This window comes from Dasypus novemcinctus, chromosome 5, assembly GCF_030445035.2.
Source record: "Dasypus novemcinctus isolate mDasNov1 chromosome 5, mDasNov1.1.hap2, whole genome shotgun sequence".
NCBI classification, from domain to species: domain Eukaryota; kingdom Metazoa; phylum Chordata; class Mammalia; order Cingulata; family Dasypodidae; genus Dasypus; species Dasypus novemcinctus.
Window position 1 is genome coordinate 157097332 of NC_080677.1, and position 26511 is coordinate 157123842.

The following is a 26511-nucleotide window of genomic DNA, read 5'->3' on the forward strand; positions in this document are numbered from 1 at the left end:
GAGTTTGTGAATTCGTTAGAAATGCTTGCTCTGATCAGTCATAGGTTTTCCCAGGGCAGTGGTTTTCAGTGTATTGGTTGGTGAGCTGACATTAAAACAGCTTGTCATCAGGAACATTTAGGCTCCATGCTCCTAACCACACAAGATCTTCAGAATGTTTATAAAAGAGATTCAGTGATTAAGTACATTCACCTCATCAAGATTTCTCTAAATGATTAACTGTGTCTGTTTTAAGTTAGATTAAATTGAAAAGGAAACTGAGCTTAGCACATAAAGTAATCTAGATTCATCTAATCATAGTTTGTTTCTGAGTATGGTATGCTCTCTAGCTTATAAACAGATAACAACTGAAATAATTAGACCTAAATTTGCCCCTTTTCTGGGGTTATAATTTCCATAATATGTTATATTTAAATGACAACCTGAACTGGGATAGTGGCAAGAGTGACTTAGAAGTTAAATTTGATGGAGGCAGGCATATTTTTGATTGTTCAGGGCAAGAGGAGAGGGGAGGTAAAAAATACAATAGGAGTTTTTAATTTAGGTGACTGGAAGCACTATTATGCATATTGTTAGAAAGGATAGAAGGAAATGCCTAGGACAAAAATGATGAATTTCCTTGTGGTTATACTGAACTGTGAATCTGCAGATGCTAGGAAGGTTTTAGAAACGTAGGAAGGGGCACCAGGTAAATTCCTTTAAGAAATTCAGTGGAATTGATAAATTGTTTTTAAAAAATGAATATTTCTCTTAAGTATAGGGTTATTTTCCAAGTTTTTAATATCTTTGTACCCAGGATATATTGTAAACATTTCTTAGAAACTGTCTAATTTGTTTTTAGTGTACTAGCAATTGGGTAACTTAGTAATGTACTTAATAGCATTTTCCTCTCCACTTTCCCCCTGAATTTTGGGATGTTTAAAAATTTTAGTTCCAGTTCATTTTATCTGTAATGCTCCATTTTGTTTATTTGCCTGTTTTTTTTCATGAATTGACTTTCTACCTCCCCCCCCCCACACCACTCTCAGTTAATTATTTAAAAGCAAATTGATTTTAAAAACTTACTAAAAATAGGTAGAACTCTAGGTTCATTTTTCTATGGTTAATGCCATTTAATTTAATTTATTTCATACCATTTAAAGTCATTTTGAGTACTATAAAGTTATTTTACTTGAATTATCTTAAGTAGCCATAATTTTTTTTTTTAATTTAAAAACAAGTTCTTTTAGAAAAACAGAACTTCTAACTGGGAGTAAGAAATTCCCCAAATTACGTATTAGATATTCTTGAAGAAAAATATTAAGATCTTAAATGTCATTTTGATACAGAATATAAAATAAAATTACGAGATTTACTTGCTTTGAACTTTTTCTCATCCTAATATATAATCATTGCTACTCTTTATTTTGACAATTATTATAAAGGAGAAGTAAGATTATTGGGCACATTTCAAGTTTAAAAAATGCACTACTTGAAAGAATAGAAAAATATTTATTTTCAACAGACTTGACATTTGACATTTGTCAGTTTTGGGGATTTATACAGATGAAGATTACTAGAGAAGTCACAGGACTGCCAAAGCAAAAAACAAAACAAAACAGAACAAAACCCAAAAGCAAAGGGAAGTCTGAAAGTCAGTAAACGTCTTAACAAGATTGAGTCCAAGTAGTAAGAATCAAAAATAGTCAAGGTGGGGAAGCCACCTTGGTTTTAGAAATAAAACTCTATGGGAATGTTTGGCCAATGATTCACGAGGAAAGGCCATACAAATGATTTAGCAACCCAGGGGTTGGTGATGAGTGGTATATAAGAATGCAGTTTTGTTGATTCCGCCTCTGTGTATTGTGATGAAATGAATACTGTGCTTGTATTAGATGACCTTAAGTGGTAGTTAGGATTCTAGTTAGCATCAACTCTGCATCTTTAGGGCAAGTCACTTAACATCTGAGTCCCAGGTTCCTTCTCAGAAAATCAAGAGATAGACCTCTCAGAGAATGTTTTGAATGTTATCTGAGGTATAATGTATTTGAAATGCTTTATAGGTTTTTAAGCGTTTTGCAAGCATTGTATAAATTTTACATAACAGGATAAAGGTAGAAAGTGGAGGCAGTGAACACAGACCATGGAGATGCTGGGCATTGGAAAGAGAACGAAAGCTCAGTTTGAAGTGAAATATGGATAAAACAGTTGGGCATGGGGGGATGGACACAAAATGATCCTTAGATGCAAGGAGTGGAGCTATCCTTCCTGGGTAAGTTTAGAAAAATTTATATATTTATTCCATCTGGAAATAAGCTTTTCATATAAGATTATATAAGCGAAAATTTAAGTAAGCCTGAAGAACTTAAATACACCCAGAAGACCCATATGAGTAGATTTTTGGTGGGACCTGGGAATCTAGGTTTAAAAGGTATCTTAAATGGTCTTCATTTTAAAGTGTCTTTTTTTTTTTATTAGAGAAGTTATAGATTTACAGAAAACACATGTAAAAAAAAAAAATACAGAGTCCCTATATACCATCCTATTTTAACACCTTGCATTGGTAAGGTAGGTACATTTGCTGCAGCTGCTAAAAGACTTTTTAATTGTACTGTTAAATATAGTCCATGGTTTACTCTAGGGATCCCTGTTTATGTTCTAGAGTACTAAGGATTAAAAACAAAAATTATTCTAGTAATATGTACACATTCAGATAATGTTTTAAGTGGTGTTAATTATGTTCACACTGTTATATTACCATCACCACCGTCCATTACCAGAATTTTTCCAGCATCCCAAATAGAAACCGTACAATTTAAGCCTTAACTCCCAATTCCCTACCCTTACCCCAGCCCCTGGTAAACTATATTCTAGTTTCTGAATCTATGAAATGCTTATTCTAATTGTTTAATATCAGTAAGATCATAAAATATTTGCCCTTTTGTGTGTGACTTATTTCATTCAACGTGATGTCTTCAGAGTTCACCCATGTTATCACATGTCAGCACTTCATTCCTTTGAGTGTGAATACGACGTTTTGTTTATCCGTTTATTGGTTGATGGACAGTTGGGTTGCTTGGTTAATTTCCTCTTTTTTCCCTCTTATTTTATTTATTTCCTTCCTTCTGCTTGCTTTGGGCTTAGTTTGCTCTTCTTTTTCTAGATCCTCCAGTTTTGACGTTAGGTCTCTGATTTGAGATCTTTCTTCTTTTTTAATGCACACATTTAAGTCTGTACATTTCCTTCCCAGCTCTGCCTTTGCTGTATCCTATAAGTTTTGGTATGTTTTGTTTTAATTTTCATTGCTTCAAGGTATTTCTTAATTTCCCTTGTAATTTCTTTGACACATTGTTTAAGAGTTCATTGCTTAATTCCACATAATTGTGAATTTTCCATTCCTCCCACTGTTACTGATTTCTAGTCTCCATTTTGGTTGGGAAAGACACATTGTATGATTTCAGTAGTTTTTAATTTATTGAGGTGTTTTGTGACCTTAGCGTAGGTCTACCCTGGAGAATGATCCATGTGCATTAAAGAATGTGCTGCTTTTGGGTCAAGTGTTTTATGTATGTCTGTTAGATATAGCTGTTTTAGAGTTATCATTCAAATCTTGTATTTCCTTATTGATCTTCTGACTAGATGTTTTATCTGTTATTGAAAGTGGTATATTGAAATCTTCTTACTCTTACTGTAGAGCGATCTGTTTCTCCTCTCACATATGTCAATATTTGCTTCATGTGTTTGGGGCTCTGCTGTTTGGTGCATATATATTTATAATTTTTTTATCTTCTTATTGAGTTGACCCCTTTATCAGTATATGGTGACCTCCTTTGTCCTTCATAATGGTTTTTAACTTAAAGTCTATTTTATCTGGTATTAGTATAGCTACTTCAGCTCTCTTGGTTACTACTTGCATGGCATATTATTTTCCATCCTTTCACTTTCAACCTACTTATGTCTTTGAATTTAATGTGAGTCTCTTGTAAATAGCATATAGTTGGGCCTTCTTAAAATCTATACTGCCAGTCTCTGTGTTTTTACTGGAGAGTTTAACCCATTTACATTTGAAGTGACTACAATGAAGGGCTTTTGTGACGGTTTGAAGTTCTGTTATGAATCCCAAAGAGAAAAGTTTATGATTTTTAAACTAATCCATTCTTGTGGATGTGAAACACTTTTGATTGGACTTAGTGAGGTGTGAGCCAGCTTGGGTTTCTGCCCTCTTGTTGGGTCTGGCATAAACAGAGACACAGAGAGAGACAAACACAGGAAGAGGGAGCTCTGCCTTTCATACTTATTTGATTTTTTTTTATATTGGATGATATTGAGTCCCTTCTCATTTTTTTCTTGATATATTTTTATATATTTCCTTTGGTTAATGTAGGGTTAAAATCTAGCAACATAAATATGTAACGGTCATATTTGTTTGGATACCAACTTGACTTCAGTAGCATTACTGGCCACGGTTCTCTTCAAGTTTATCATGTTTGGTGTTCTCTGAGCTCCTTGGATGTGCATATTCACATCCTTGGCCACGTTTTAGAAATTTTCTGTAATTATTTATTTGAATATTCCTTCTGTGCCTTTCTCTGTGTCTCCTTCTGGGACTCTCATAATGTTGATATTGTTACACTTGAGGGTGTCCCAGAGGTCTCATAGGCTAGTTTTACATTTTGTAATGCATTTTGCTTTTGGTTCCTCAGCCGGACTCATTTTGCTTGTCTTGTTTTGAGTTCTCTGATTCTTTTTCTGTCAGCTCTATCTGCTGTCGAAACTCTTGGGAATTTTTCAGTTATTGTGGTCTTCAACTCCAGTAGTTCTGTTTGCATCTTTTTTAAGATTTCTTTTTGTTTGTTGAGATATTCAATGCTATTCATTCATTGTTTTCCTGATATCCCTTAGTTCGGTCTCTGTTTTCCTTCCTCTCCATGGGCATATTGAAGATCAGCTTTTTAAGGTCTGGTCTTCACTGATGTTTTCTGGATTTTTCCCTCTTCCTTTGGATGGGCCATGGTTTTCTCTTTCTTTGTCTTGTAGGCTTTTGCTGCACACTGTGCATTTTAATATTTTAAAATGTTAACTCGTGGACTTAGTCCCTGAGGTGTCTGTTTCAAGGATTTTGTCCCTGAGCTGTTCACCCCCCAAAACCAAACAGACCCAAGCAAACAAACAAACAAAACCACTTTGCACCATCTTTGCAAATTGGCTTTGCACTGCCTGGTATTCTCTTGCGTGCTCAGCCCTCTTGGCGTGAAGGTCAGTGCAAGGTGAATGCAAAGAGCAGGTCTTCCCTGTCTTTTCCAGCCTGTGTCTTGCCCTGGGCTTTGCTTGCTTGTGACCTTAGGAATTCCTGTTACAGGAATTTGAGTGTTCCCTCCACTCCCTAGGAGATGACCTTGCCTCTCTGCAGGTGCTTGCCTTCAGGTAAGCCTTTGCCCTTGTCCGACGCTCTGGCTAGTTGTTTCTTTCCCTGCTTTGGTTGTCCCAGTCTGTTTTTGCCTGGAAGATGAATTACAATAGAAGGGGTAAGCCAGAGAGGACTTTCCTAGTTCAGTCTTTCCCAACAGGAAGGAAACTAGGGATCCAAAAAGAGGATGCTGGCTGCACCACACTGCCCTGGGAATACGGTGAGGGAGGTGCCAGGAGCTTCTCCAGTGGCTCTTTGAAGCTGCATTTGCTTGATTCCCCATTGGTCTAGTAAATGAAATCCTTTAACTGTTTTCTGTAGGTTTTTTTTCTTCCTGAAACCACTAATGGATCTTTTAAAAATATCCCAGAATTTGCAACAAGTGCTAGGGAATAAACACCAAATGTAATAGCATATAATGGGCTCTGAAGTGTGCTATGTTAACCAACTTTCCATTTGTCTCATTAAAACTATCTTTTATCCAATTTAAGCAAAGACTGTGACATCTGTTATAGGAATGGTTCATAAAATGGCAGTGGTTGTTCTTCTGAATCTTCTTCACGTCACCTTCTGTGCATGTTCATATAATACAAAGATGTCCTGATTTTGCTCATTAAGAGGTTATCAGTGGATGGTCCCAAGTTTAAAAAGAAACACACATGGAAAACTTGTCAGTACAACTAGTCCTGTCATTAATAGAAACATATCATATTTATTTGCTAAACAGGTTATAAAATAGCACATTTATGTGCAGTTAAAATAGAGGAAAAAAGTAAGCCAAATTATTTTAAGATTTGTTTTATTTGTTTATCCCCCCCCTCATTGTTTGCACTTGCTGTCTGCTCTCTGAATCTGTTCTTTGTGTGCTTGCTGTGTCTGCTCATCTTCTTTTTAGGAGGCATTAGGAACCAAACCCGGGACCCTCCCACAGGGGAAGGAGGTGCCCAGTTGCTTGAGCCACCTCTGCTTCCTGCTTGTTGGGTCTCTCATTGTATTTCCTCATTGTGTCATCTTGTTGATGTCAGCTCGCCACTCCAGTCTGTCGCATCAGCTTGCTGTCTTGCTCATCTTCTTTAGGAGGCACTGGGAACCAAACCTGGGATCTCCCATGTGGTAGGTGGGTGCCCAACTGCTTGAGCCACATCTGGTTCCCTAAGTCAAATTCTTGCAGGCATAAATGTGTATTTTAAAATTTCATAGTAAACATCTAAGTGAGGATTTTCCCATATTTCTTAAGGTAATATTGAACATACCTTATAATGAACTTTTACATTTGAGCTCCTTTTTTTGTAAATATAGTTGGAAACACTGACTTGCAGACTGTCTTTTCAAAAATTCTACCCTCTTAACACACACTTTTTCTGGGATGGGTCTAAACCAGGGTTCTTAACAAGGGGTCTGTGAGCTTGAATTGAAATAAAAAATAAGCCTTATTCTTGTGGGGACATGTTGGTGCAGAGGTGATGTATTAAATAATACACAGTATAGTGTGGACTTAGTAAGGGGTCTGTGGTTTACACCTGGCTGGCACAGGGCCTTTGGAACTCTAAAGGTTCAGAACCCCTGGTCTAGACAATTTGGCACTCTAAGGCCCCATCACTCAGGAAGACACCTGAGCAGGAAGGTGTGACCTCCCCACCACTTCCCCTTTTTTTTTTAATGTCAAAATATGAAGTCTTATAAGGTCTTAAAATAATCCTTTCACAAAATAAGACAACTTTAAGCTGTAAAAACATTAGTTCTTTGTCAAGAGGTTGTGTTCTTGTCCTCATTTGCTGTAACCAGCTGTGAGCATCTTCTTTGGAGATCACCTTTTTCTTCATAACGACACCTGCATGCGGCTCGTTGGCTGTCCAGGTATGGTTTACAGCCTGCGTGTCTCACACTGCCAGACAAGAGCTCCGCTGTCGTTTCACATGCCTGAACGTGCTGGGCTAGCCCTCGTGATTTCTGCACATTCCGGCACATCTTGGGGGGACAGTGCTGGGGCTCCTCATCGCAGTCATTCTTGCTTTTGCCACAGGTCTCGTGGCACCTGCCGCGTTGTCGGCAGCACTCTGTCAGGGAAGGGATGCCCGTGTTAAGAGGCACACCAAACAGTGGGGAGGACCCTGCTCGGTGGAGAGGTTATACCCTCCCGTGGGGAAGGCTTGGCCCCGCCTGCGCACCTGTGCTGGCTGCAGGAGGTCCACGGCACGTGCAGGTGTGTGTCTTGTGCCGGCCGTTCCAGATGTCTTCAGGGTGGCCCCACAGTTGGTCGGCTGAGAGCCATGGCCACAGGCAGAGCAGGAGGGCCTCGCTGCCCGAGCCTCCGGCGAGGGGGCTGCGCCGACTCCCAGTACGTGCCCCACACCTCCACCGCCGTTACAGCGCCCCAGGGAGACGGCGGCACGGGCTGTTTTCTGCAGTTCCAGGAAGGGTGCACTTCTGAAGACTGCTCTGCTGGTCTTGGCTGCCCTCGGAGCTGTGCCCCCGGTGATCTGAAGTGGCTGATCCAAAGCAGGGGCCAGCAGTCGACCTACCACCGCTGGGTCTGGGGGAGCTAGGTCTTTATATCCCACCCTGACGCCAGCAGCCTGCACCAGGGACAGCAGAGGGCCCTACTGCTGCCGGCGGCAGGCTGGCGATGGGCTGCGGGGGCTGCTGCACCCAGAGAGGAGTTCACCAGCACTCAGCCAGTTTACCAATGTTTTCCTCCCGCGCTCCCCTGGATGCCGCAGTGTTCTGCTAGACTGTGGAGTTTCACACTAGTGATTCATTCACCAGCTGCCTGGGGAGGGACTGGATTCTGGAGCTCCCACTCCTCCTCTTCCCACAGTACCCTGTCTTAGGTGCTCTTGATGCAAGTGTTTGGCAGACCACACTTAGGAAACACTTATTCCAAAGACTTAGCTACGATAATGCATGACTGTGCTAACTGCTTAAGAGGGGCGTTACAACGAGGGCAGTATTATAGGAGAAAAGCTTCATTCAAGGAGATCATGATAACCCAGTCTTTTTTCTTTCTTTTTTTTTTGAAGTACCGGCAGCTGAGGATTAAATCCGGTGCCTCATATGTGGGAAGCCAGCACTCTACCACTGAGCCACGTTGGCTTCCCTGAGTTGGTTTTTTTCATTTGTTTTGCTTGTTGTTTTTGGTTTTTCAGGAGGCACTGGGAATTGAACCTGGGACCTCCTTTGTGGGAGGTGGGCGCTCAATGGCATGAGCCACACCCACTCCTGATAATCCTATCTTTAGAATTCTCCTTTTATGAACCACTCTAGAGAGTTAACAATTAAGAAAACTCTAATCAGCGTTTTCACTTCTCAGCATAATTGGAAGTTCTCTGTACAGACAGCTCAGAGATATTGAGGGTTCCGTTTCAAACACTGCAATCAAGGGTATATCACAATAGAGCAAGTCTGCACAAACTTTTTTGGTTGCCCAGTGCATTTAAAAGTTTTTAAACTATAAGATAGTCTATGAAGTGTGCAATAACATTATGTCCAAAAAACCAGTGTGCCTTCCTTAAAATGTGACACAGAGACATGAAGTGAGCACATGGTGTTGGAAAAATGGTGCTGATAGCCTCGCTGGATATAGTGTTTCCACAAATTTTCCATTTGTAAAAAATGCAGTATCTTTGAAGCACAGTAAAGCAAGATATACCTGAATTCTATTTTTTGTCAAAATCATGTAGAATAAATTCAAGGAAATTACATAAGGAAATGTTTGAATTTGAAAATACTAAATTCAATTTTAATTCACTTTGCATTTCCAGACTGTCATAGGACTGTCAACCTTTGTACAATATCACATGTAATATACTCTGTTTTTGAGTTTAAACCTTATTTTCATGCAAATATGTTGTACTGGGAGTACATCAAGGATATGTGATAATAGGGGTTTTGAAAGTAATATGGATATTGAGTGTAGAAGAGTGAAGCAATCAAAAAGAAGACGGAATCAAGTGCTAGTATCATGTAGAAAGTAAAAAATTCTTCCTCAAGTCCATAGTTTGCCCAAAAAGGATGAGTAAAATCACCAGAAAGCAAGCATATTCTATTTCAGGAGATGTCTCTATAGGAAAATGAACCTTTGTATTGGAGTGCCCTTCTTTACACACTCTGAAAGTGATCTCATGGCTTTAAAAAAAATTCTCTGTGCCAGTGGCTCCCAAGTTTATTTCTCTTCCAGACCTTTCTTCTGATGTTGCAATTTGTAAATCTTTTTACTTGCCCGATATCTCCACTGAAATGTCTAATAGACATCCCATGCTTTTCATGACCTCAGTAAGCCCCAATACGGTTCCACCCATAGTCTTCCCCTCTCAGCTGGAGGCAGTTCCACCCTTCCAGCTCTGCCAAAATTAGATCTGGGCCACGTTTCTTTACCTCTTCGACCAGGAAAGCCAAGCCTCCATTGTTTTGCCCCTGGGTTGCTGCAATAACCTATTAGTTTCCTGCCTTCTGCCCTTGACTTCCTTCCCTCTTTTCTTAACACACTAAGTGGGGTGCTCCCTTTAGGTTACTCCCTCCTCCGCTCCCAACCCTGTAAGTTCCTCTGTTTTGTTCTGAGTGAAGCCCGGGTCCTCTCTGTGCCCACCCCTACTGCCCACCCACCTGGCCTCCCCTCCTGTGATCTCCCTTCCCACTTTATTCCAGCCATTCTGGCTTCTTTGACTTCCCTTGAATGTTCCAGTCGCAGCCCTCTTACACCCTTGCAGTGGCGTTTCTTCTGCATTTCCTCCTAGCCAACTTCTTCGCCCCTTCGAGTCTTTTTCTTTCCTTAAACGCCGTCTCCTCGGCGAGGCCTGTCATAACTGTTCCATTTAAAGCTGTGGCTTGCCCTGGCCCTGCTCGTCTTTCTTACCATGCCCTGCTCCCCGCAGTTGTAGGCAACTTTCTAGCACACTATGTCTTGTATTCATTGTCGCATAGTTAGAATGTCAGTTTCACAAGGGGGCAGAAATGTTTGCTTTTTTTTCACCAACGTATTGCAAGCCCTTAGAACAGTGCACGTAGTAGGTCATCAGTTGACATTTGTTGACTTCATTGAATCACAGAATAAGTAAAAGGGCACTAAGCTGTTGAACACAACAAACTGGATGGTCCTACACTGAAAAATAGTGCAGACCATAGTGCTGTTGTAGATTTGTTCCAGGTAACTAATTCTGTGTAACAGCCCCCTTCCCCCAGTATTGTGGCTAAAACAATAGTATATTCTCTCACCGTTTGGGGGTTGACTGGCTCCGCTGGGCACTTCTCACTTGGAGTCCCTTATATGAACAGTTAGATGGTACCTGAGGCTGGAGCCATCTGAGGGCTCCTTCATAGGACTGGTCCAGGGTGGCGGAAGGCTGGGGACGGGTCAATCGTCTTTCTCCAAGTGGCGTTCCCACTTGGGTAGCTCGGGCTCCCTCCCACAGCGCGAGGGCAGGCGTGAGTTCTTACATGGCAGCTGGTGCCCGCAGAGCAGGTGCTTCAAGAAGCCCGGGTGTCAGTTGCAGATTCCTCATAGCCTTAGAAGACGCAGACTATTTCCACCTCCTGATGTGGGAGTGTGGCACGCACAGGCTAAGAGGGAGGGAAGTGAGAATCACCAGCCACCTGAGTGAGCGTGTGAACAGAAGGTTAAGGAAGGATATAGGGTAAGTGTGTTAAAAGTATAAGAGAGACATTGACTAGTCAGATGGCCTGGGACAAATCCTGGCTTTACCACACACTAGTTCTCTGGTCTTAGAACAGTTATAACCATGCGGGATTCAGTTCCTCATTTCTAAAACATGGATTAGTAACTTTAAAGTAGATGCTAGACTCTTCTGCCATTAGGCATACTATGTGGGGAAAGTTTGAGACTCCCTGTCCCTGTGTGCTTAGTCTGTAAAGAAAATGAGAGTTTATTTAATCAAACTAATGAGCAGTATTAAGAATGTTACATTTCTAGTCCTCTTGCTACAATTTAAGCTTTTTGAAGAAAATCAGAAAATACCAGTGAGTGTAGAGAGATACTCCTTCCAGCCTTTGCCCTTGAGTGCATGTGCGTAATGAACAGTGCTGCACAATCATCCCGTCATCTTATTCTCTGATTTTCACTATTACGTGTATCTACTACTAGCTCTTACATGTAAGTATACTAACTACATATGGATTCTTACTTTTGTTTAAATATCTATTTTTTCCATGATATAAATACATTTATTGACAAACTTGAGAAAAATTCTGCCACCACCTAATGTGGCTCTCTTTAGCAGTGTGATGCGACATAGGCAGTTTTCCAAACCCATGCCCGCTCGTTGGAAGGAAAGTCGTGAAAAGGCATTCACAGTTAACCGTGTGTACCTATTGTTCCAACAAAGCAGCAGTTCATTAATTTGCCTATAAATATTCGTAAATAAAGAACCGATGAGTCCTTTTGAGATTGTTTCCTAATTTTATGCCAAAATGTTCTGTGTGTACAAAGTACAATCATAGTACAAAAAAACCTGGAAACGGATCTTTCTTCCGTTTGTTTCCCTTGGCTACAGGCAAGAATTATAGCTAATTTCTGCGTGTGTGTGTGCTCTTTAGTTGTCACTGACTCACTTTACAATAATAGCTTAGTGTAATAGAAGGACCACTGAAATAAAAGTCAGATGATCTGGCTTTTAGTTTTCTAACTTACTATATAATCCTGGACTATTTATTTCACTTAACCTTCACTATCCCACCTTCTTCAGAGAGTATAAGAATAAAATTAAGTAAAGAAGTCCTTTAAACAGAGTAAACTTCATTCAAGAAAGTTATTGCTATAATGGAAAGAAGATATTTTTACTTCCCCCACAGTCTTGGAGAGAGTAAAGATTTTGGGAATATTTAAGTTATGCTGAAAACCTTAGATGATAGTGTAGTAGGATATTCTGTAAGTAGTAATAAGTACTTGTAGGACAAATGATAGGTGGCCCGTTCCTCCTGCCTCATTCCTTTGATTTTATATTTGTTTTTACTTTTTTCCCAGACGAATGTCCTTTTTCTGCTTCCTTCTCCTGCCACCCAGCACACATGTTTATTTTTTCTCAATAGGGAGCTACCATTAAGAAGGATGAGCAGACTGGGGCAATTGTCGTGGCTAGAATCATGAGAGGAGGAGCTGCAGATAGAAGCGGTAAGAGTTTAAAATTAAATGAATAGAGACAAGCCGTGTTGCATTTTGCATGTAACATTTCCCATACATAATTAAGAAGATAATAGTCTTTTCATATATTATAGGAAGACAAGGAATAAGATAATCTGCCTGTTGAAATGTGGGGACCTATTTAAATGAGAGATAAATCTCACTGTACTTTACTGTCTTAGTTTACAAAAGACTTCCAAATTTAGATTAATCCTTGTTTCCTTTCTGATTTGAAAAGCACAATTAAAAGCATGTAACCTTTCAAAGAAAATAAAAAAGCATTTACAAGAAATCAATGATGATATGCATTTCTAGACAAAGAACAAGATGCTGTCACTTCTTTGCCAGCATTATGTTGTTGTCTTTGATTTATTCCTGAATAGAAATGCAGATTCTGACGCCTGAGAAACATGAATATCTCCAAATCCTTAAATGTATTTTTTTAAAAACCTTAATACTGCTTTAATTACAGAAACAATGGCAGATTACAACTCCTTTTATGTATTTTTGTGCTAACTTTAAAAAATTTGCTGTTTCCCAGGTCTTATTCATGTTGGTGATGAACTTAGGGAAGTGAACGGGATACCAGTAGAGGATAAAAGGCCTGAGGAAGTAATACAGATTTTGGTAAGCTGTGGATTGATTTTAAAATTGCAGTAAAATCAAAACTGAATCACTGAGTTTCAGACTTGATCAAGAATGCAGAATTTGAATTTAAAAGGTTAGGGCTGGAATCCTGGCTTCATCTCTTAATCCCTGTGTTTGTGGAAAACATAACCTGTTCATGCCTCTGTGTTTTCATTTACAAAATGTAAAGCGGAGGTTTTGAGGATTAAACGAGGTCATTAGTACAGAACTGGCCCTAATTAGGACTTACTAGATGGTTCCTTCTCTGCGGCTGGTGACGCATTTATCTTCCCCTTCCCCCGCCCACCCCATCCACACAGCCCCCACAGTCCAGGCTGTGGATTCAAGGTGTAGGAAGGAATGAGACCAATTTGGATGTCTTAGGAAATCTAAATGACATAATTTCAGGCCTTGACAGTATTAATTCTAATATTCATTTGTAAGACTCAGATGAAGGAAGACAGTTTTAGGAAAGAAAACATACTCTAAACCTACAGGAAGGGAGTTGAAGATTTTTAAAAAAGACCTTTGTATGCATGAAAATTTAGTGTATGATTAAAATGGTGTTTTAAATCGATGGGAAAATGATGGATTAATTTCATAAATGGTATTGGATTAATTGGCAATCTGTTTAGAAAAAATATTCAGTTCCTATTTGCTATATGCAAGAAATAAATTCTCAATAAATTAAATATTTAAGTGTAAAAAAATAAATAGCACAATGAAATGTCGTAGACAGTTTTTCTGGTTATATGGTAGAGAGGCTTTTTTAACTTGATGTGAAATTCATATAGAAAAGTAAAAATATTTTCAATATATGTGATAGAAGGCTAATACTTTAATATATAAAGAGTTTATAAGAATCAGAAGGAAAAACATTTACAGAAAAATTAGCAAACTGTATGCACAGACAAAAGAAAACATGATGTCTGAAAAGCATTGAATTGGGGGAGATTTAAAAGCTTGATGATGCCTAGGCTTGGTTGAACTTTAGGGAAATAGATATGTTTATTTGCTTTCGGTTGTAGGCTAAATTAATAGAACCTTTGGAGACAGCCACCAGAAATTATCAAGCTTTTAAATGTGTATATGCTTTAATAAAGAAATTCAATTGCTGGAAGTTAATCCTAAGGAAATAATTTGATGAGTAGGAAAAAGACTGTGTATAATAAACAAAATAGATTTTAAATATTTGGAAACTGTTAAGAGGATTGCATTGATCGAATAGATTATCATTTTAATCATGTGATAAATTACTCTGAAGCAATTACAATGGGTGAGATAGACCTATATGACTTGATTATAATTGTGATAATAACAATTGCTAACATTTACGGAGCACCCTTATTAAATGACGCTGTTCTAAGGACAGTGCATATATTTTTAAAAAAACAAAACTAGAAGAATGGGAGGGGTTTATAGAGAAGACTTTTGCTTTCTCTCTACCAGTGCAATTTAGTAATATATGAATATATATGGATAATACATGGATATATGTTCATAGATGTGAATGTGTGACTTCTCTATAAGATTTATGGATTTCTTTTATCTATAAAATAGTTTCCTTAGTTTGGTCTATCTGAGAATATCAACCCCGAGCTTGTTAATTTGCAGATACATTTTGTCTCCTACATATTTTACTTTACCCTTGGTAGCAGCAACTTTCTTACAGTTCCTTCTTTCCTTCATACCAGGCTCAGTCTCAGGGAGCGATTACATTTAAGATTATACCCAGCATCAAAGAGGAAACACCATCTAAAGAAGGCAAGGTAATTATCACTTAAACGGGGTGGCAAGCTGGGGGAAATCATGATTTTTCACATATTAATAGACACTCTAGCACAATAAATTTAATATTCTAGTTTATGAGAATTGTTACTTCTTAAATCAGAATTAGAATATAGACCATTTCACACATTTATTTATGGTATTCTTCTTACACAAAACTTTCTTCCAGGTGTTTATCAAAGCCCTCTTTGATTATGATCCTCATGAGGATAAAGCTATTCCATGTAAAGAAGCTGGACTGTCCTTCAAAAAGGGAGATATACTTCAGATTATGAGCCAAGATGATGCAACATGGTGGCAAGCAAAGCACGAAGGAGACGCCAATCCCAGAGCAGGCTTGATTCCCTCGAAGCACTTCCAGGAAAGGTAAGCTACTGGCAGCTAATAGTGGCCTTTCTTAAACCGAACTACTCTCCTCTGCAAAATCTCATTCTAGCATAGTTGTGATAAAATAATCTCTAAAACTTTGCCGTAGAATCCTTTCTCCTTTGGGTTTGGCTTTCTGTTTTATCTAATGAAGTGTGACTAATGACCAAAAATATTATGACAGTACCTGTCTGGGCTTTTGTTAGAAACCAAATGGAAAACAGCATATTAAGATCTGAAGCTGTTTTTGTGTGATATATGTATCTGTTAAAAAAAAAAAAAAGACCTGAAGCTATACCGATGTGAAAGGTGGAAAAATGAGTTGTGATTTGGGGAGGGGGTTATAAAATGTGCAGGTAGAGGATTTATTTCTTAATTTGAATGGATTACATTATGTTCACTTGCCCCCTAGCTTTGAGGGCTCCTAAGACTCTGACTGTTTTGGTGGTGGTGGTCTCAGGCCACTGCTGAAAACTGATGGGCACACTGACCTTCCTTCCCCCAGGAGACTGGCTCGGAGGCGCCCAGAAGTGGTAGCTCAGCCCCAGAAAGTCTCCAACAGGAAATCATGTAAGTTTGCTAATAAGAAGACCGAGTAATCAAATCCTGCTGTTTACTTTTGACTAGGAAAGCAGGTGCCCATTGTAGAAAAAGAGGTCACGGTACCTTGCAGTTGCTTGTGAATCATCATTTCACAGGAACCAAACAAATGAGAAATGGTTGATGATGATATTAATGTGAGTCTTTCGAAGAATTGGAGGCGATTGGGGTTGGTTATAAATAACCAATGAGTCACTGGTTAAGAAAATAACTAGTTACTATTACTCTCTTCAGTTTCTGAATTTAGATATTTGATAAATGTAACCTAAAATGCATCTTTTATTTTTTCAAAGCCAGGGGGTTTGGGATAGATGTGTTTTTTGGTAAATATTAGAGGGGAAAAACTCTAGGACTTTTTTTATGCCCAAGAACAATTGTTCTTAATTCCTTTTTTTACTCACAAGTCAAACCTACAAGTTTGGAATTAATCACCAGACTAGAGGAAAAAAAAATCAGAGGATGAAAAAGGATGATATAAGATTACTGAAAAGAGATAGTGTGGATTTAGGTGCCTTTTTTCTTTCCTTCTATTGGCCTACCCCTCCTCTCAGCTTTTCTTCACTTCCCACCCCTCTCAAGTGCCCATCTCATAAATTTCTTACTTCATCTCCCCGAAACATTTCATGATTTTAAGTATTTTTTTTAGGAAGGGAAAAGAAAGCCCTTTGTTTTTAGCAATAGAGGTTGTACATTAAAGGTGAAAGGAGCAAATAAATGGCCCTGGAATTTTACACCAACATCTGTTTTTAGTATTGTTGCATTTTTCACATCTCCTGTTATTTCTGTCAGTTTGTAGAAGCATATAACCAGGAATCACATTATGAGAGAGCCAAACTGCAGTCAAGTATAAATCTTACAAACAAGCGAATGCTTGAAGTGGAGCGTTGATTCAAAAGCTTGCTTGTTCCTGCTACATTAAGTCTAGGCAGAAGGGAAAAACACTTGTCGTAGCATGCCACATGTATTATGACATCTGAAAGCTTACGGTTTAACCAGGATGTTGTGTGTAAATGTGATGAATTTTTAACTGGAAACCTTTCCAGCTGAGAGGAACTTTGAGGCATCTACCTTACTTGCTCTTTGGGGGATTTTTAGGTTTGTGACTTGTGCATTTCTAATATATGTGGTGTATGTGAGATAAAATATGTGTAACTTAAAAATAATATAAATGTAATTATATTAAAATCTGAATCCATATCCAAATTTGTTTGAGTAATAGGAAATTTAGGAATTTAAAATTTGATATAATTATTATTTTTCATTCATTTAAAAATTTTGATAATGTGTTTCTTTAAACAACTACATAAAGTGAATAGATTGTCTTTTCAGTAGTGCTCCCAAAACTAGTTTCGGTGTTTGTGTTTGAGAGAGAGAGGGTGTTGTATACACGTGCATACTTGTATGAATGCTTGCACGTGTGTGTGTGGAGGCATCAAGTGTAATGGAGGCCTTCTGTTAATCTGTATCGTTTCATTTTTATGTAACTAATTTAAAGTTCCAAGTCCAGAAATATTCTGGGAATTATCTTTACTGAAATATCCTCATTTTTGGATGTTTTGCTATCTTTGATTTCTCTCTCTGCCTCTTGAATACCATTCAGAAATGTTAGCTGAGCTTTCCTTCCTTCCTGTATTTCTTCCTTCTGTCCTCACCAACTTTATTTTCTTTTGGACTAGATTCTAATTCACTGAGATATGTAGTATTTGTTCCCACTATGTACATGTTTATTTTTTAAATGATTGTGGTCAGGGTTATCCAGAGTAAGTCACCACTGTATGGTAATTGTGACTTTGTTCAGAAAGACAGTATATTTCTATGAAAATTAAATAGAGATCCTGTATCTTTATCCTTAAAGAATTGAAATTCTAATTGGAATTTCCTTGAATGTTGTCTCATTAGCCCTAGAACTTTACTATTATGGAGAAATCATTGTGCTGGTTCTTAAAAATTTTGATGACATTGAAAACCACTTTAATTCGTAACTTACGTGTGATAGTGCTCCTTTATAAAATTAAGTCTCACATGTGCCATCTGACGCACTACTTCCTGGATTTAAATATTTGGCACATAGATTTTTGGGATAGGAAGTTCACGTTACCATGGCTTTTGCTAAATCATAGAAAAATGCTATGAAGAAAAACAAACTTGATATGAAATCTTTTTGTTTTAGGACTTTGAATTAAATTCATAGGATAGATTTTTTAAGTTTCTGATTTGATGTAAAGTTTCTGAAAGAATAATGCATCTGTCATGTTGGTGTTTATAAATTTATGAAAAAATACTCATAGGGATAAAAATTTTCTGCACTAAATTTTATAAGTACATTGAAAACCTAGGAGAACTTGTAAGCATTGGGTTTGGAATAATGAATTTAGTCATGTAGTAGTATGTGTCTAATTAGCCAGTTAACTTTCCCCACACAATGATTGCCTGTGTTTTACTCTTTATTTGATTCGTGGTACTTCGTGGTGACTGAAGTTGCATTCAGGGAAGATGGCTCTGGAGCTGTAAGGCTTCAGTGAGGGTGAACGTAGATGTCAAAAGGAAGGGCGGGTCCCCCTCTTGTGAGCTTAGCGTTTCTGTTTGTGCTAGAGCTCAGGTTCCTGGCTGTCGGAGCCACGCAAGACCCACCTCCTGAGCTCTAAGGATGGCTTTAAGGTTAGCATCCTTGTGAAACGTTTTTTTAAGTGTGATGCTTGGTTATTCTCTCTCCTTAAGAACCTTGATTTATCTAATAAATATCCAGAAAATAGACTTCTCAAACAAAATAATTTGCTTCTTAAACATTCCTAAAAACTAAAACTGGATCTCTTAAAATTTAAACATTCCTCAATCTTAGATTTAGGAAGAATTCCTATTTTTAGGAAGAATTGCTTACCCAACAAATAAATTTTCTAATAGAAATTTGTTTTCCCTTCCTCTCTTGACCATCTAATGGTATATTCTCACATAATGGGGTTTGCATTAGGAAAACAGACAAAAGAGCAGACCTAGAAATATGATTGGTTTTCTTTGAGATGACTATTATTACATTGAAGACTCAGCTTAAGTGTTCTGGAAATGAGTTAAAGCTTATCTTACATCTCAAGTAGCATGGAGCAGGGGTTTTTTCATGAGAGAAGTTTGGCAGCTTGAATTTCTTGTGCCAATATAATTTAAAGGACTCTGATTTTCTGCCTAAATTGTATTTTTATAATTCAGTTCTGTATATAAAGCAATATGATTTCACCTAACTTTTATGGAAAAAAAAAAACGAATTTCTTTGATTATCTGATATATGAGTTCATAATTGTCTCCCCAATTGCAAAGAGATCAATCTGCGTTTAATTTCAATAAGATGTAATTTATATTTAAATCCAGTATATATGGTCTTCAGAAAGGTAGGAGAGAAAATTATTCTAAATATAGTGTATTTTACAACAAAATATTCAAGTGCAATTTTTAGTTACTGTGCTTGTTTCCTTTTTTTAAGTTCTCTTTTGGTAACAAAATATAAATATGCATATAGTTCTAAATATTGCTAATTAAAGAATAAAAATTTCAAATTTTTCCTTTACTAAAATAACTCTTGTAGAATCCTTTACTTTAAGTAACTCTTGCATGTTTCACTGACTTTTTAAAGATTAGAATGTGAAAAAATATCTTATTTTAGACTGTGTTTTAGTTTTAATCAGTTGCAATTATCATCATGTGGGTGAAAAAGAAGGCATTTAATGGCAGCCAAAGGGAGTCCGTGCAGACAAGATGTAACCTAGGTCATTCGACCACAAATAAATTTAAATATTGACTGGAAGCATTAATTCCCTGTACATGGTACTGATGTTTTGGAAGGCCAAAAATTTAAGAACGCTGTGTAACAGACCTCGGCAGGCTGTGGAAATAAAGCATTTCAAGCTGAGTAAGGCCGTCTTCCTGGAATCTTGGGTGCTCCCACATAAGGCTAACTTAGAAACAGAGATTGCTGACACCTTAAATTTGCATGTCTAAAACCTTGTCAAATAGTTTCTTAATATTGGTGGGGTTTTATGTAAACAGAAATATGTGGGGTTTTAGAAATACCTGATGTGCTTTTTTCACCCTCTTCCTTACTGATACTTTTTGGGAGGTGCAAAGTTCGGATTTTACTTGGAAAGAAGAGCACATGAATGAAACTGTAAACGTCACAACCGATGGCTCACACTGCCCGACAGTTGAGGGGGCCTCCCTGCCTGTGACTGCTCGCTGTTAGTCTCAGTGGGCTGCCTGCTCCTGAAACACTGTCAGAGCACGAGTAGGCTTTCCAGAAGTGGTGGTGGGTTTCTCAAAGCCACATATCATCTCTCTTGTGCTGTGTCCTGGGGACCCAGTGCCCAGCATTTGAGAAATGGTTGCTTCACTGTTAATGGTTTGGTCTGCGGTGGTGGATTGTTGCCTGTCTCTGGGGGGTGGAGTGGGGTGGGGTTGAGGTAGGGATTGCAGGGCAATGTAGGAGAGAGGCTTCTAGTGTGGGAGTTCAACCTTACCCACGTGCATAGTATCACACCAGGACAGATGCAGTTTCTTCCTTTGCCAAGAGCATCAGGTGGGTCCCACTCAGAGTGAACACACAGCGGAGCTCATCAGTTGCTTTTCCTGGGGGGCTTTCCTTCCGTTCTCTGAAAACATTGAATTTGTCTCTCGACCTTCTTGGCATCTACACTGTGATTTTTATGGTTTTGCCATCCTGCTCTTCAGTGCTTGGCGATAGAAGGCAGTGGGACCATGGGAGGGCTGGGAATGGAGATCCAGGCTCTCCTGCTCCGGAAGCACAGCGGAGCATGGAGGCTGCCTGGTGGGGGGGTCGGGAGGGGCGCAGGACGCTTGTGAGACGCTTCTGGTTTCCTCGCCCGCTCCCTGCTGTGTATTCTAGACAGAGGCCTCTGTGACCTAAGACGGTTTCACAGGGATAGGATAGCTGTGTCCAAGAGCTCAGCCTTCCGAGCCAGGCTGCGTGGTTTGCCACTTTCCAGGGCTCCATTTCTCTGTGCCTGTTTGGTCATCTGTAAGGTGGGAGTCATATCAGGACTGGCCACAGAGTTCTTGGAGAATTAAGTAAGTTTATGCATGCCATGTGTGTAAAACAGTGCCTTGCACTCTTCAGAACCATGCAGTGATCCCAGGGCTTTTGTGACTAAGACCATCCTTTTATATATTTTTCAACTGTGTTCAAACTTGCCAGGTCTAAGGAAATCTCTCCCTCTGCTTTTTTATTGCGGATTTTGTTGGTGTTTTAATTTTTTGTTTTGTGATGTGGCTTTTACCATTTGATTTACATCATACTGAATCTTTAAGCAAGGCTGCAATGCATGCTCTGTTTTATCTATGTTTAGCCGTCCACTTTAGACATTGCAGGGCCATCAGTCCTAAGCACCTCCCGTGTTCCTTCACACGCCCTGATGCCTGGCCTTGCTAATCCATATCATGTATCGCATAATCCTCTGTTTCCTAACAGTTCGTATTGATACGTATGGGATTTGGGGACTGCTAAGAAATGTTCACAATTTGGGTGACTCATTAGTACAAGCCTCAATAATAATAGTTTGCTTCTTACTTTTGCTAACAATGGCCAAATAGAACAAACCAACACAGTTTACAGACCCATAGGCCTTTGAAAACTAAACACATGACGGTAAACACTTTCTCCTAAATGTTTCCTTTGACTCCCACCCTCCAGTTGGGGGAGAGAGTGAGTGAGCATGGAGAAATTCTAGTGGCTCCTCCCAGTTCTAGTTCTACAAGTCCATGTAACGAAGTAAGTTCTGCTTTGACTCATGGTTAGGTTTTGTTTTTGTTAATTGAACATCTTTTTCTACCCTTAACTGAAGTTGAGTCTCCTAAGTCAAATTCAACTTTTAAAGTGCTATCCTATTAGTAATTTAAGAATTACTTGGGATTACAATTTAAAATATCTTTTATCAAGTAATATAAGCAGAATGAAAAGAAACGCTCTGGCCAACTCATTTGATACGTGTAATAATTTTATAATTGTCAAATATATTACTAATTTACAGAATATTTAGACATTTTAAGGACAAAATTTTGTTTCTAAAATCCTTTCTTTTTGAAATTTTTATCATGAAATTTTCTCAAATTGTTGAACAAACATAGATTAGTTTATAAACAAAGCTGTTCTATGAGACTAAATATAATCCCCTTAGAAAGTTATCATTTTGAAAAAATGCTGAAGTGTTTTTTTCTGGTTATATTTCCCATTTGGTTATTTAATCTGTAAGAAGAATTTTGTGTATTTACTACTTAAGTGTATATATTCTTTTTAGACCAAGACTACAGTGAAGCCTAAAATGTAGTTTTTCTTAAATTTTATTTATTTGTTCACTAATAATTTTGAAACATTTAAAATGCATTTGTTTTTTTCCCCTTTGGCTTTTCTAAGATGAGGAAACAGTTGAATGTGGTAGGTGGATTTTTTTTTTTGGATGTAGTGTCTTCCCATTTAGATTGTGTTTTCTGCACATTTAATCATTTCCTTTCTCCTTTTCTTTGTGCATCTCAGAGGAAATTGAAGGTACATGTATAAAAGTTTCCCTGCATAGTCCAGTAATTTTATTTAGTGCCCATATGGGTAGGAATAAGTTGAATATAGCATCCAATATATGAGTATTCTTTCAGATATTCAAATGTCTCTGTTGACATTATAGTAGCAAAAACTGTGTTTAGACTTTTATTTTAGAGAGATTTACTTTTTGCTTCATGTAATAGAAAGTATGTAATCTGAAATAAGACCGTATGTTTTTCTCTTTGTTAATAGTCTCAAATAAAGGTAGAAGATCTAAAGTAATGTTTTTGAAATATAGTGACAGATTTATTTAACATAAAGATGTGGGGGAAATCTTCTCAACCATTGATTTCTGTATACAATCTATGCTGTTAGTTTCCAGAAATATATTTATTTGTAGATTAGAGGCCTAAAATAAAAAGGAATCCATTATTTAAGTTTTTAAAATATTCCTACCCCAGGATTCATTTAACTCCTGAAAATAATTAATAGTGCATTGTTTACTTTTAAAAACCTTCTTTTCATTTTTCCATCTCCTTTTAAAGAAAATAAAAATAGAAATATTATACCTTTCTTCCTCCCCTGTACATGTCCTCATATCGATAAAGGGAATGTATCTTAATTTAAACTTTTCTTCTAATCCAGTGAGCCAAAATGAGTGCTCTGCTTTTATATTATCAAAGAGCCTGATTTATAAAAATAAATTGACTTTGGGGATCAATCGCCATGATTTTCTTAACCGTGAAAGTTTCAACATTTCAGACACATCTTTAATAATTTCTTGGAATTCCATCCTCCGAAGAAGGTTGAAAAAAAACTGCATGATGTTTCAGAATATTGCATTAAACTTAAATATAAAACAACATGTTTTATGTTTAAGAGTGGCATTGTCAGGGCTGCTCTATGCTGTGCTTTACATAATTGTTTTAAGTCATTTATGTTTTGCATCTGTGGCTGGGCTAACTGTTCTGCTTTATTTCTTGGCTTTTGTTCTGTGTGCTTTTACACTCCATCCAGAAGATGCCGAACATGCTGGTAACCACAGTGGGACCCATATAGGTGAGCAATTGGTTATGGAACAGGGTTTCTTTCTTCCTTTTGCTTTCTCCCAAACAATCGTATTGTTTCTCCCAAACAATCCTATTGTTTCTCCCAAACAATCCTATTGTTTCATCTTCAGTTAGCATATTTGCATTAGCTTGCTCTGATACTCAGCCGGGCAAGCATGAACCTTTATATTAGATGGGTTCAGTGGGTTGGACACAAAGGATTTCGTAGCTTGCTCTGTTTATTATTCAAGAAGCTTTCCAGGTGCTTTATTTTTGTAAGCCATTTTATGTTTTTGATAGAGAATGAAGAAACATCCTGTTTGTGCTAAATAATTTTACTCAATTAATAGTAACTGGACTTTTCTAAATTTTATCTGGCTAAGTGAATTGCCAAAAGCTTCTAAGTAATATTTTTTTCCCTAAATTACTTTTTGGTTATATTTTCTTATGATTTGATATTATCCCCTTCCTCCACCCCACCCCCAATAAACATTGCCTGAACTGTTACAAAGATCCAAATATAATTAAGCCTTATGGTTAACTTGCTAATCTGTAATGGAAGAACAACTTTATACTTTGGCAATGCTGGAGAATGTTACAGATGAAAAAAAAGATATCCAGAAATTATTAAAAGCATCAGAATTACCTTTATCTACATTTCACGTCAGTCCTCTCCCACCCTTGCCATGCATTTATGTATTGGCAGGTTCTCTACTTTTAATAATGAGAGATAATACTATAGAAGCATAGAGTTTTAGAAATCAACTGCTCCAACCTCCTTATTTTCTGATCAATATTTGTGTACATGATGTTAATATCAATGGTTGAAGAAATATGTCAAATTTTGTAATGCTGTTTAATGTATACATTCTCTAGTACTCTGAGGTTAGTGACTATATCCATTTTTCAAAAAAGAAATCGAGGCCCAGAAAGTTTAAAGGACTTACCCAAAGACCTTCAGATAGTAGTGAATGGTGCAGCTTGGAGTCAAACTCAAGTCTTGGTGGATGGACCACCTGTGCTCTGTCTTTTGCAACATGCTGCCTTCCAGCTTTTTATTTTAGTATAAATGGCAGCAACAACAGCCAACCCCCCCCTCACCCCATGCCTGAACACCACCAAAAACCCCATGCAGAAGTACAGAGGAGTCCGTTTTCCAGGCTAGAGAAACTCCAGTTTACTAAGAAAGAATGAAATAGTTGAAGAGAAGTAAAAATTTCATTCTTTAGTCTTTTCAGAACAGTAGAATGACCTAAATACTCAAGTGTATCCGTTACCACTTTCATCCTCAGAACATTTAGGGGCTTAAAAGAACAAGCCTATATTCTGGTGATCCTGTGGTCAACTGGGGGTCTTCTGGTCTGGGTCCCCCTGGAGGATCTTTGCAGTCTGGTCGCTTGCTGGGGTCTGGGAAGAGCTCAGCTGGATGAACTTGTTTCTGCTGTACCTGGACTTTCACCCTCCGGGAAGCCAGCCTGTATAGTGGGTAAATGCTTGACGCCTCTGCTGGCAACACATCTGCTAAGCCCCATTGCCCAAAACAATTCACAGCCAAATCAGAGTCAGTGTGCGGGGAAGACCGCCTGAGAGGTGGAGATGGGGCTTATTAACGGAAGATGTGAATAAATGCAGGGCAGGGTCATTATTGCAACCATCCACCTCTCTCAAAATATAAAGAGAGGGCACCTACTCTCCTGGGCTTCATGGGAGTATAGGCAGTCAGGGAGATGGTAACTATATCCACATCCCATGAATAAATGCAGCATAAAGCAGTGTATGACGAGGGTCATATAAATGCTCTAATTCAGAGGGGGGTGGATAATCATCTCAGCCCTAGGAATCATCCACATAAGAAGTGACATTAGAGCTGAACCCAAGAGCTAGGTGGAATTACAGTTACCAGCAGAGGGTGAAGTTTGAAGAGATAGTATGGAAAGAGAGGAATGTTACAAAGTACAAGGCATATTTAAATGTGGGTGATAGGTAGATGACAGGGCTGAAGATTGAGCTTGGGCCGGTAATCTGAGGTCTTAAATGTCAAGCTAAATAATTTAGAAATTGATTAAAATTTTTTGTATATGTTTTGGACTCACATTCTTTAAAAAAATTTTTTTCCCATGGAACAAAATCTGGGCTTTTAATCTTTGTATCTCTCATTGCATTAGACATATTTAAAAAGTGAATATTTAATCAGTATATATAAATTGAAGAACAAAAAATGAAAGGAACAATCAGTAATGTGGGTTTTCCCTAGTTCTGATAAAATGCTACTGGATCTGGCCATTTGAAGTTACTGATCATATTTGAGAAACAACTTTACTGGAAGCCAGATTACACAATGTCAAGGGGTAACAGAGTTGACCATGAAAGGAAAGATAGGAATTGAGTTCAAGGCAGATTTGAAAATTGAGGGTACGAGTATTTTAGTGTGGGATAATATTTTTGTAGGCAAAGATGATATAGTCAACAGAAAAGGATTGAATATCTGAGATAGGAAGTAACTGGTAGAAAAATCCTCAAAGCAGGCCAGATTGGGTGGAATTAGGACTACAGGAGGTGCTTTGGATTAAAGAATTTGGCATTAGCCGGTGAAACTAAGCATGTGGATATCCTATGACCCACCAAAAATTACTTCTTTGGAAAAGATGGACAGTTTCTGCTTTCAAGAGATCCTTCCTCATCACCCAAGTACCATCCAGGCAGAATGGGAATATCATGACTCATGTTCATGGCAAACCAGTGGCTCATGGTCTTCCAGTCTGCCAACTGTGTTTAGACAAAAGATATGCTTTTGTTTGATCCACAAACGGAGAAATTTCATGAAAAAAATTCAGATTTCTAGCTCCCTTGACAAAACAAAAGATTTGACCCTACACAGCCTTCATTTCCCCATGTTAATTTGCTGGAGCTGAATTACAACCAACTCTCTAGTTCCACAGTGTCCCCACCGTTGCACATTGTCTCGCCAATTCTGAGATGGGATGTCAGGTGACATTCTCCTAACAGTTGTGCTGGCGCTCATAGTATA

At 38.2% G+C, this 26511-nt stretch overlaps 1 protein-coding gene across 3 annotated transcripts in view; it reads left to right on the top strand.

Moving 5' to 3' along the window:
* The window catches only part of MPP7 (MAGUK p55 scaffold protein 7), a 254694-nt gene that overhangs the window by 174322 nt on the left and 53861 nt on the right, over nucleotides 1–26511 (top strand). For all 3 annotated transcript variants that reach the window (XM_071215472.1, XM_058297771.1, XM_071215471.1), the window contains 5 exons: nucleotides 12428–12509; nucleotides 13060–13145; nucleotides 14840–14914; nucleotides 15103–15299; nucleotides 15805–15869. In XM_071215472.1, coding sequence (XP_071071573.1) covers nucleotides 12428–12509; nucleotides 13060–13145; nucleotides 14840–14914; nucleotides 15103–15299; nucleotides 15805–15869 — 505 coding nt within the window. The remainder of the gene's footprint in view (nucleotides 1–12427; nucleotides 12510–13059; nucleotides 13146–14839; nucleotides 14915–15102; nucleotides 15300–15804; nucleotides 15870–26511) is intronic.